This window comes from Elephas maximus, chromosome 13, assembly GCF_024166365.1.
Source record: "Elephas maximus indicus isolate mEleMax1 chromosome 13, mEleMax1 primary haplotype, whole genome shotgun sequence".
Taxonomy (NCBI): Eukaryota; Metazoa; Chordata; class Mammalia; order Proboscidea; family Elephantidae; genus Elephas; species Elephas maximus.
Window position 1 is genome coordinate 43,981,594 of NC_064831.1, and position 12,840 is coordinate 43,994,433.

The following is a 12,840-nucleotide window of genomic DNA, read 5'->3' on the forward strand; positions in this document are numbered from 1 at the left end:
TTACAGAAGCAGATCACCAGGCCTTTACTTCTGCAAGGTGGGTTCAAACCAACAACCTTTGGGTTAACAGCCAATGGCAAACCACTTGCACCAATTCAGACCCCTAAAGTGAACTTAGGTTAAAGTGAACAAAGGAATTAGCTGGAGGTAAAAGAAGAAACCAGCACTCGTCTGCCAGTTTGTCATGCCGTGGTGGACTGTGTGTTGCTATGATGCTGGAAGCTATGCCACTGGTATTTCAAATACCAGCAGGATCACCCGTGTTGGACAGATTTCTGTGGAGCTTCTAGACTAAGACAGAATAGAAAGAAAGGCCTGGCAATCTACTTCTGAAAATTAGCCAATGAAAACCTTATGGAGTACAATGGAACACTGTCTGACTCTCTTGCTTTGGACAGGACATCAAAAAGGATCAATTGCTGGAGGAGATATCATGTTTGGTGAAGTAGAGGGGTGAGGGAGACCCTAGGTGAGACTGATTGGCACAATAGCCACAATGATGGGCTCTAATATGCTGGCAATAGTGAGTATGACACAGGACTGGGCAACATTTTGTTCTGTGTACATAAGGTCACCTTGAGTTGGAGATGACTTGATGGTAGCTAACAGCAACAACAGAAGTAACAACCAGAATCAAGTTAATAAACAAGACAATAAATACCTAAGACAAAGATAATGAATATCTAAGACATAGACTGAAGTCAGACTTGCAGTATTAACGTCCCCACTCTTCCACTTTCTAGCTAAATGACCTTAGGCAAGTTACTCCATTCCTTCAAGTTTGGATTTCCTCATTTATGTAATGGGAATAATGACACTAAACTCATAAAGTCATCCTAAGAATTAAATACTACAGTTTATATAAAGTGCCTAAAACAAACAGCACCCGCATATATATTAAGTGCTCCAAAATGCAGCTATTTCCTTTTAAATATTCATTACTATTTATTATTCACCAAATGTACTGATGCCTACTGTGGGCCAAACACTGCAGTAGATGCTTGGAATATAAGTATGTAGGCCTAGTCCTCTAGAAGTTATCTGTGCTAACTGTGATGCCGAAGAGATCCGGTTTAATCACTCTTACATTTTGTCATTTCTACCTTCACAGTTCGCTTAGTTACATCTATTCTTAGTACTAGATTCTAACACAGGATCTAACACAAAGGAGGCAAAGATACATAAATGAATAACTTGACTTCCTTTAAAGTTGGGAGAAGTTACAATTTTCGGGCTCTGTCCTCTCCACCCGTCTTGTCCTGGCTCCTCTTGTGGTCTCTCTGCACTCTTCCATGGGTTTCACACATGTTGCCCTTCAGAACCTTCCAGCTGTCCTGAGAGAGAGTAAGATCACTCTAGTTTTAAAGAAGAGAAAATTATGGTTCAGCACAGTTAAAACTGCCCATGCGACAGAGCTGAGAGGCTAATCCTGGTTCGTCTGGCTCCCAAGCTCGCAGTCTTCCACGAGACCACTGTACCTCTCCTTCAAACAAATATGGAAAATTGGGAAGATGAAATACCTTAGGATAGGCCACATGAAACTACATACCACAGTATGTTTCTCAGTAGGAAACTGATTTTAAAAATAATGTTGGCCTTTACACCCATGGTAGTGCAAATCCCCTGCTCAGTCATGGGAAATATGTTATGAAGGGTTCTCCCCTATCTCTTTCGATAATGAAAAGGAGCTCATTGTGAAGAGATGGCCTAGGCTGAAGAATCGAACAGGCATCAATTTTTATTTTATAAATGCGATCAGTTAATCAATAATAAATAAATATAAAATTAAAATATAATATCTACCAAACCCTGTATATTGAAGCCTCCATATAAAACACTTAGTAAAGCATTAAAATCCGGATGTGTATGTCAGACTCCCTTTGGAAATGCAGTGCATTGCAAGATGCAAAGGCAGTGTCAAGGCTGAGAACTTACTAAGCAAGGTTCAATTCCCTGACACTCAGAGAGATGTGACATTGCCATTCTCTGCTGTGGCTCCTCTTTGCTTCTGATTCAGACACATATATGTTATGTGCCTCTAAGCCACGTGTGCCTCTACCATTTATGGAAATAAGAATATTTTCCAACACCAAAAAGCCTTGTGGGGACATCTGCCAATTCTATATGACCTGGGCTGCTTAGCTGGTGGAAAAAGTTATTCTCCTTACGGCAGGGCTCACCACTAAGCTGTCTTTTTGTGATATTTTGAAGACAGTTTTAGAGAGCCCATTTTACTGTGATGCATAGTGTATTAAATGAGGTCAGCCTTTGGAAAAGCAATTTGGTAGTATTGTATGTCAATAACTTGAAAACTATTCATGTGTTTCGATCCAGTAGTTTTCCTTCCAGGAATCTGTGCTGAGACAAATTACTTGAAATTGCACCTTGGATATCTCTAAGCATCTTGAGCTTAACATGTCCAGAAGTCATGATGCTTAGGTCCAACCAGCTCCTCCTGCAATCTTCCTCATCTCAGAAATGACAATTCCAATCTTTAGGCGCCAAACTGTAGTGTCCTTCTTGACTCCTCTTTCTTTCACACTCCATACCAAATGCATTATTATGTATTATTCTGCTTTCTCCGTCTTCAAAAAATATATTGAGATTCTGGTCACTTCTTACTACATCCACTGCCACTTTCCTGGCAGAAATCACTGTCTCCTGTTTCCAAAATTTAAGTTATAGGTCCTAATTGTTCTCTCTGCTTCCATACTTGCTATTATACAGTCAGGATAAACATTTTAAAACACATGTCAGATCATGTCACTTTCCTCCCTACTCAAAACCCTCTAAAGGTTTCTCATCTTACTCATGGACTGCGAGGCCCCACATGATCTGCCTCCCACCTCTCTGACCTAATCTTTATTCTCTTCTCTCATCCCTTCCTTTCTTAAAGCTTTCTTTGCTGTCTTCAAGCACCTCAGATACACTCTTGCCTCAGGGCTGTTGGACTTCCGGTTCTCTCTTAACAGGAAAACCATGCCCCCAAATATCACATGAATTTCTCACTTCTTTCAAGTTTTTGTTCAAGAGTTACCTTATCAGAACTGCTGACCCTCGTGTAAAATAGCACTTGATAGAAACTAGTTCACCCTCATTTGCCCTATTATTTTTTTCTTCATCACACTTGTTACATCTGCCATAAGCTAAAATATCTTTTTTCTGTTTTCTTCCATTGCAGATTGTAAACTCCATAAGAGCCAGAATCTTATCTGTTTTGTTCTCTTTTGTATACCCAGTGCCTGGAACAGTACAATAACAATAAGAATTTGTTAAATCAATAAATGAAATAAAGAGATTTTTATCTACAAGGATATTGTATATTTGAGCAAGGGCTCTTTTCACTCCCCAAATAGCCAGCAGCTCAGTGATTCAAGTAGTGTAACTGGAAAAAGAGCATTCATGCTGGAGGAGAATCTTTAGCACAAGGCTGGAAACATATTAATATTCTAGAAAAAAGAAAAGTGGACTTTTAGCTTTTTATCATGGTTTGGGATCCAGGTTCTCTAAAAGAGCGGCTAGTAGAAACCAAGATTTGGTAGAGACAGCAGCATTATCATTATTCTTTTTTTTCAATCATTTAAGAGCAAGTGCAGACAAAATGCCCCAACACTATTAAATATTCCAGTGTGCACATCATCCAGTCAAGGACATTCTCCTACATAACTATAATACAAACATCCAAATTCAGGAAATCAGCATTAATAAAACACTACCACCCAATGCAGAGAACTCATTCAACAATTTATTCTTCCTTTCTGTACTGTGAGCCAATCCAGGATCACTTGTTGCATTTAGTTGTCTTGTCTCTTTTGTCTCCTTCTATCTGGATCGGTTCCTCAATCCTTCCCTATCTCTCATCATCTTAGAGCTCTTTCATTTTGAAGGGTGCCTCCCACCCTAGATCCAGCCAAGATTTCCCCATGTCCAGACTCAGGTCACACGTTCTTGGCAGGAATATCACAGACATGAAGCTGTGCTCTTCTGACTACAACACATTGAGAAGAACATAGTGGTGACATATCCCACTATTGGTGATGGTCATCTTATCACCTGGTCAACTTAGTGTCTTCTAGGGTTCTCTTCAATAATTTCACCATTTTTCTCCTTGTAACCAGTAAGTATTTTTGTGGAAGATGTTTTAAAACTACGCTTATATCATGCTTCACATTATACATGCACCCATCAACCTTCCTATGCGCTGAGGACTCCTGACTAAATCACCCACAGCTATGCTGGTTGTAAATACTGACTTTCTGTCATTCAATCCTTTTACATTTATTATTAGGCATTCTACCATAAGGAAGAACAATACGTTTACTTATTTAATCATTTATTCATTCATTTATATTAGTATGGATTCATATCTTATTCAATAGGTTACTACCATTATTTTGATGCTAAAATTGTCCCAGATTTGGCCAGTAAGAGCTCCTTCCAACTGGCTCCTGTGTTTTTTTGACATGTTCTCACTGTGCTTTGAGCACTTCCCTACAAGAGGTCCCAGGTTAACCTTGAACTTTACCAGCCCCAGCCCTGGAATCGGCCATTTCTCTAAACAGCTTTGGTTCCTTTTAAAGGATGGTATTTAGAAACAAAGATATTCTAGATACATGAGGCATTCATTGTTTCCAGGCTTTCTGACCATACAGGTATATGTATACCCACTCCTCACTTATGGACTTGTTGAAGTTCCAAACCAGGTCATTATGTGAAAATCAGTGTTATTTGAAAATGCAGGATGATGAGCATGGGGATGCAGGACGCCCTGTCTGCTCTTCCACACACCTGGGGGCTGGTGGGTAATATACCCTGTGGCAAGTCTGTTCCAACCCACTCCTCGTTTTTGCTCCCTTCTCTCTCCTCTCATCTCACCCCCAACTCCCTCTACCCCGTCTGATCTCCTCTTCCCTCAGCTCTCCTGCACCAGGTCAGGAGCCCAAAGGCTGGTGCCAGAGCACAGCCCCCTGCGGCCAGGTGGGCGGGCCATGCTTTAGGGCCCCAAGCACAGTAGGCACAGCCCTGGGGCAGGACTGCATGGGAGCATGGAGCCTGGGTCCAGGGCTGTTCCCCATTCCCAGACAGGCTGCCAACCCTCATGGCTTGCCCCACTAGTCCGTGCCTCCCAGAGCTGGGAGCCACCTGGAGCTGAGCACCTGTACCTGCCAATAGAAGGTGAGTCCCAGGAGCCCAGGGCACTTCCCCCATGTGGGCTGTGGCTGGTAAGGGAGGAGATGCATGGGGCGGGGGGTGACACCAATGCTGTGATGCTCTGCAGTCTGTGTTACTCTGGACTCACCCCTTGGCCTTCCTCATTGCCAGACATCTGTCCTTAATCCACAAAATGGTCGGACAGATTTTTTACCATTCTTTCTAAATGTGTCAGATAACAAGATACTCCATAAGTGAGGTGTATACACACACACACACACACACACACATATATATATAAAAACAAAACTAAACCCGTTGCCGTCGAGTCGATTCCAACTCATAGGGACCCTACAGGACAGAGCAGAACTGCCCCATAGGGTTTCCAAGGAGTGGCTGGTGGATTGGAACTGCTGACCTTTTGGTTAGCAGCTAAACTCTTAACCATTGAGCCACCAGGGCTCCATATGTGTAGTGTTTTAAAAAACTATTCCAGCTTTATTCAGTTTCTCCAGCAAATGGAATCCAAACGTAACGTAGGGTTGTTCATGAAAGACACACATGAGAGTTTTTTTTTAAATAAATTCATTTTAAAATCCAATCTAATATCTCAGGATTCTTTGTAGTTTTCATTCTTTCATGGTTAAGCTCAGCTGCTAACTGGAATGTTGGTGGTTTAAGCCCACCCAGGGTGCCTCAAAAGAAAGGCTTGGCAATCTACTTCTGAAAAATCCGTCATTGAAAACACTATGGAGCACAGTTCTGCTCTGACACACAGAGTCACCATGAGTGGTAAACAACCTGACAGCGACTGGTTTTCTTACAGTGAGAAACCCAGCATCTTGGTTATCTAGTGCTGCTATAACAGAAATACCACAAGTGAATGGTTTCAACAAACAGAAGTTTATTCTTTCACAGCCTAATAGGCTCAAAGTCCAAATTCAGGGCATCAGCTCCAGAGGAAGGCTTTGTCTCTCTGTCGGCTCTGGAGGAAGGTCCTTGTCATCAGTCTTCCCTGCTCCAGGAGCTTCTCAGCACAGGAACCTGGGGTCCAAAGGAGGCACTCTGCTCCTGGCACCACTTTCTTGGTGGTATGAGATCCTTCATGTCTCTCGGCTCCTTCCCTCTTTTATATCACAAAAGAGATTGACAAAACCTAATCTTGTAGATTGAGTCATGCCTCATTAACACAACTGCCACTAATCCCACCTCATTAACATCGTAGAAGTAGGATCTGCAACACATAGGAAAATCATATCAGATGACAAAATGGTGGACAGTAACACAATACTGGGAATCATGGACTAGCCAAGTTGACATATATTTTGGGGGGACACAATTCAATCCATGACACCCAGCTACCATTGTACTCAACATTTGATTTATTTGCCCAATGTCCCAGTAATGAACCTGGCCATGCTGCTCTCCCCTTGGCCCTAACATCTCTTCAGCCCGTAGTCTGTGCTTACACCTGCAAGAGAAAGGGGCAGTCCTACATTCTTAATAACTCAGACTCCCCAAGTATGGTAGCTAGAGAAAAATTGCTAAGGGATACAGGGGTTTGGGAAATCATCTTTTGCTAAAGGCATATGTACAGAACCCAGCTGGGGGTTTCTGTCCTATGGACTCCCCTCAGATCTCTGGAGATTCAGGAACCAGCAGCCAAGCAGCCTCCTCTCGTGTCTCCTTGGCATTCAGCACTATAAAAAGCACCATCCCAATTGCCTAGAAGCCTATTTTCTAAAATGAATAAACTAGGAAAACCTACAAATCAGCACACCAAATACTGTAGAGACAAATTCTTCAAAGTAGCTCTCCCTGGGCCTGCTTCTAATGTGGGTGTAGCTAGGGCTCTCTGCTTTCCCCAGTCACCCGCTGTTTGTACCACTATTGGAAAAAGAGAAGTTGTGCTGGTGGATTGTCATTAACAAAAAGTTGTAAACATACTAAGGTCCTGGGGAAAAAGTGGACTTTTTTTTTTTTTTTTTTTTTTAGTATCAATTGGGTCCTAGGTTTTGTGAAAGAACACCAGGTGGAAAGTGCAGTGTGAATGTTTGAGAGCCATCACACAAATATTTTTAGAGACTTTACATGGCAGGTATCCCAAGTCAAGGAAACGGTTGGCGTGAAGGGATACTACAGACCACCAAGCATTTAACTGGTAAAGCGTTGTGCTGTGTCATAGTTTTAAAAGCACTACTCTAGAGGGACTGTAGTCTCTGCTGACTCGTTGTGATCTCTATGCACAACTGGAGAACACACTATAAACAATAACCCAAACAAACCTCCCTTGCCTGTTGACGCTGTGAGCCCTCTGTTACCGGTCATGACAACAAGAATAAACACAATGGAGAAACAGCTCATGCAATTTCTTTTCTCATAATTAGAAAACACCTGTCCTATGAGAAAACAAGGAAACCCCGGTGGTGTAGTGGTTAAGAGCTACAGCTGCTAACCAAAAGGTCAGCAGTTCAAAGCCACCAGGCGCTCCTTGGAAACTCTATGGGGCAGTTCTACTCTGTCCTATAGGGTCGCTATGAGTCGGAATCGACTCGATGGCTCCGGGTTTGCTTTTTTATGAGAAAACAAAAGCTACATGTTTGCTTCCAGATGGAAGGAAAAAGCCCATTCCCATACCCACCGTGGATCAGTGGCTTTCAAAGAGTGGTTGTTATATCAGCAGCATCGACATCATCTGGAAACTTGTTTAAAAAACTCACTGCCGTCCAGTTGATTTTGATTCGCAGAGCTGCCCCCACAGGGTTTCCAAGGCTGTACTCTATAGGCAAGCAGACTCCGGTGATGCTGTTGCACACACTAAAGTTCAGCGGCCACTGCCGTTCCAGGAGCCGTGTTGGAAGAAGAGTCCTGCTATCAACCAGTTTTACAGTTTGGCCCTAGGACGAGTAACAGGGAAGCTCAGTACAGTTCCTCCAACAAACGGGATCCTAAAGTATTGCAGGGTTGTTCACAAGAGGCACATATATTTCGTCATATCTAGGGGGCAGAAAGTTGTTCCTGCAGTCATGGGTCAAGGGGTCGCTTTCCCTTTGCTCCCACCCAGACCGAGTCGCAAACTGGGGTTGAATCTGAGACCCAGCAGAGGTCGCTGCTGCCCATAGAGACTGAGGGAGCGAGGCAAGTGAAGCCCAGAAGCTTTGACATCACACTAAGCTCCTCCTTGCACGCACACATTACACACACACACACAAACATACAGACACACACACGGACCGCGTACTCCTCTCTGGCCGCTCGCTCCCCAGACCTCTAGGCCGGCCCCTCCCGCAGCCAGTGTGTGCCCTCGGCGCAGCCACACGGCGAGGCGAGGAGCGCAGCGCCCGCAGCCTGAGGGACCCGGCGCGCAGCAGTAGCGGCCGCCGCGGCTGCAACCGAGCCCGCTTGCAGTTGCCTTCTTCCCCCAGCGCTCGGCGGCGGCGGCCGGGATACCCTTGGCAGCACCCCAGGTTTCCAGCAGCCTCGCCCGCCCCCGCCGGGGCTGGAAGGCACAGAGCCGCACGCTCCTGGACCCCCTGCCACCCTATGAGAGAAGGAGAAGCCGGGCGAAGGAGCAGGACTCTTGCCAGTCGGACTTCTCAGCAAGCGCCGCCTGGGCGCCCGTAAAGCAAAATGCAGCCGCCGCGCTCTGGCTGAGAGAGAAAGGGGCCGGCGGCACCGGCTCGCCCGAAATCCGCCCCCCGCGGCGGCTGCGCGCCCGACCGCGGCCCCTCAGGCCCAGGACTGAGGAGGTGGAGGAGGAGAGACGGCCGGCCCGGGCTTGGCAGGGGCTGGGGAGGAGGGACGGGACCCCGGAAGGGTGCGGGGGGCGGGAAGGGGGCCCCAGCGGATAAAGATGGCAATGTCTCTCATCCAAGCGTGCCGCAGTCTGGCTCTCTCAACATGGCTGCTTTCCTTTTGTTTCGTGCATCTGCTCTGCCTGGACTTCACCGTGGCCGAGAAGGAGGAATGGTACACCGCCTTCGTGAACATCACCTACGCCGAGCCCGCGCCGGACCCCGGGGCTGGGGCGGCGGGCGGCGGCGGCAGCGCGGAGCTGCACACCGAGAAGACCGAGTGCGGGCGCTACGGTGAGCACTCGCCCAAGCAGGACGCACGCGGGGAGGTGGTCATGGCCAGCTCAGCCCACGACCGCCTGGCCTGCGACCCCAACACCAAGTTCGCCGTCCCTACCCAAGGCAAGAACTGGATAGCTCTCATCCCCAAGGGCAACTGCACCTATAGGGATAAGATTCGCAACGCGTTCCTGCAGAACGCCTCCGCCGTGGTCATCTTCAACGTGGGCTCCAACACCAATGAGACCATCACCATGTCCCACGCAGGTGAGGGGCCCCGGCGGGCGCGGGCGGGCGCCGGCGCGGGGGAGGGGAGCTTGGGGGGATGGAGGCGCCGAGAAGAATCTAGAGACTGTCACCCAGATCCTTTCGGGGAGGTCCGTGGCTGCGCGGAAGACGCGTCTTGGTTCCCTGGACCTATTAAGTTTTGCTCCGTGTCACTTCGAGGGTTTACGAAGAGGAGAGAACTAACTGTATTGGGGGTGTTGCCAGAGTGTGTTCCGCTTGACATAGCGCTGATCGCGGGAGAGTTGGCTCATTTTTCCGAGGAGGATCTGAGGAGTGGGGTTTGGAGGGCTGGGCTTGGATGTTGTTCTCCGTTAGTGAATGGTCCCGCACCTGTTTGGAACCGGTAGCTCTGATAACGCAGCTCTGCACTCGGGTGTGTGTTAGGTATACCCCTGATGGAGGCAGGCGTTTGTATATCCAGAGGAGGGTAGGTTACCTGCTGGCAGCTCACTCGCGAACTTACTCCTGCAAGTCAGGTTTCAGCTCTTCGTGGGAGATTAAGACTTCCCCCCTCCCGCCGCGCTGGGTTTACTCAGGTCATAAATAATATTAAAAGTACTATGTTCTGTCAAGTTGTCATTCGGAGAAGCTGACAGGAGGGCACAATGGTAAATAACAATCCTCAACAAGCAGGAAGAGCATGGTGACCATAAAGTTATGTCTACTTTTCCAGTATTGCATTATCCTTTGTCTGATTGGAAGGTTAAATATGCTGAAAGTTTTCTTTTGACGAGAATGAGCTGATTGCAGGGTTAAAACAAAAATAAGCTTTTTTTAAAATTCGCAGGGTACCAGTACTAGAAATTCGTTACCCCCTCCCCCCAAAAAGTTGCAGTCAAGTGGATTCCTATTCATCATTAGTTCCCCAAACTCGATATTTACATGTGTGCCAGACTTAAGCCACGCTAATGTGACCCAAAACGTGGGGGGCGGGGGGGAGCAGCGGGGTGCGGACAACCTCCAGCTTGCCAGCATTAAGAATTTAGTTTTAGTGAACTCACCTCCTCCAGTCCACCTTTGGTGCTCGTTGCCAGGAGCCTGAGAAGTGGGAGCAGCTTCCCCAAAGAGTCCCTATGACATCCAGCCTGAGGAAGAAGAGAATAGAAATGAAAGGTGCATTTTGTGGCCAGAGCCACCTAGTGAAAAATATTTTCTTTAAAAGCTAGATTTTAAGAAGCAGTTATGCTACTAAAATGGAACACCGAGCTTTGGCTACTTTGTTTGGAGGGGGAGGGGTGTCCTTTTTGGGTCCAGGTTTCCATTCCTAGAGCTCATGCCACCTATTAGTAAATACACAGTTGGTTTGCCTCCAGTAATCTACACCAGCTGTGTTGGTCAAGGAACTATGTGAACCATAACACAAACAGGTCGGTATGTGTGGGGAAATTTTTTTACGACTTCTAACACAAAAACCAAACCAAACCCCATGCCACTGAGTCTGTGTCGACTCATAATGACCCTCTAGGACAAAGTAGAACTTCTCCAGAGGGTTTCCAAGGCTGTAAATCTTAACAGAAGCAGACTGCCACATCTTTCTCCCACAGAGTGACTGGTGGGTTCGAACCTCCCTGACCTTTTGGTTAGCAGGCGAGCACTGAACTACTTCTAACACAGGGGCCAGAAAAATGCTGTGAATTAATTAAGGAAAAGGGGAGAGGCAGTTAACTTCTTAGAAGAGTTACCATACATACAGCACTTTAGAAAGATTTGATGTATTTTCTTGAGCACAGCGGTTTTCTGGGGGAAAAATGCTGTACTCTGACCTGAGTCATAGAATTACTTAAACTTTACGAGAGTTAAGAATTTTAAGGACTGTGAAAGAGCACTTGAAGTAACGTAAAGTATCTTTGAAACATGTTGTTTCATATCTAAAACCTTGCACGGGTGCAGGGTGATGGTTTTTTTGTTTTGTTTAAACTCCAGAAGATTGTTAACAGGCTTTGCAGGATTCTTTAAATGTTTGTGTATATGCCTGAAATCTTAAGCTCAGCTTCCTTCAACACAAAGCAAGAGACATCATTTGTTCCTGACTAAATGGGTTCTCCAGAAATGCCAACATATTGAATCAATTAATGAATCGTCGTCTGTTTTTAAAGTAAGCAGTAAGCTGATTTCCCATACAAATGATATTTGACTGGGACATAGTGGGAGTAAAGGGCTTAGTAACAATTTCCAAGTTAAAGACTAAAAAATGTAAAGGAAATTCTTTACGATTTAATAGTTTCCCATTGCCAAAAATGTGTTAATGTTGTCTCTGCTAATAGCCACGAAGCTTCCATCTTACCATCTAACATATTGCCACATTATGAGATTCAATTGACTCTAGTCAGAGACTGCACTGATTTCTTGTAGAGTCTATATCTTACTTGTCTAGTGCTGCTGTAACAGAAATACCACAAGTGGGTGGCTTTAACAAAAAGAAATTTATTTTCTCACATTTTAAGAGGCTAGAAGTCCCAATTCAGGGCGCTGGCTCTAAGGGAAGGCTTTCTCTCTCTTTCTGTTGGCTCAAGGGGAAGGTCCTTGTTCCTTGGTTCCCTGGTGATCTTCATGTGGTGTGGCAGCTCTCTTCCCCCATCTCTGCTTCCTAGCTTGCTTGTTTAGTCTTTTATGTCTCAAAAGATACTGATTTAAGACAAACTCTACACTAATATCGCCTCATTAACATAACAAAGAAAACCCATTCCCAAATGGAATTATAACCACGAGTATCAAGGTTAGGATTTAAAACACACTTAAAATGATGCATTATAAGGAGGTACATGATGGGGTTCCGACTCACATTGACCCTGTGTACAACAGAACAAAACACTGCCCAGTCCTACACCATCCTCATAATCCTTGCTGTTTGACCCCATTGTTGCAGCCACTGTGTGAATCCATCTCGTTAACTATCTTCCTCTTTTTCACTGACCCTCTACTTCACCAAGCATGATGTTCTTCTCCAGGGACTGGTCCTTCCTGATAACATGCCCAAAGTACATGAGACGAAGTTTCCCCATCCTCGCCTCCAAGGAACATTCTGACTGTACTTCTTCCAAGACAGATTTGTTCATTCTTTTGGCAGTCCATGGTATATTCGAAATTCTTTGCCAACACCATAATCTGAAGGCATCAATCCTTCTTTGGTCGTCGTCATTCATCGTCCAGCTTTTGCATGCATACAAAGTGATTGAAAATACCATGGCTTGGGTCAGGTGGGTCTTAGTCCTCAGAGTGACATCTTTGGTTTTCAACACTTTAAAGAGATCTCTTGCAGCACATTTGCCCAGTGCAATGCGTGTTTTGATTTCTTGACTGCTGGTTCCATAGACATTGATTATGGATC

General features: G+C 45.5%; 1 protein-coding gene across 3 annotated transcripts in view; it reads left to right on the forward strand.

Moving 5' to 3' along the window:
- Nucleotides 1-9,002: 9,002 nt before the first annotated feature.
- Nucleotides 9,003-12,840, forward strand: part of RNF150 (ring finger protein 150) — a 305,548-nt gene continuing 301,710 nt past the window's right edge. For all 3 annotated transcript variants that reach the window (XM_049852772.1, XM_049852774.1, XM_049852775.1), the window contains exon 1: nt 9,003-9,491. In XM_049852772.1, the coding sequence (XP_049708729.1) occupies nt 9,005-9,491 (487 nt within the window). In that variant the 5' untranslated portion in view covers nt 9,003-9,004. The remainder of the gene's footprint in view (nt 9,492-12,840) is intronic.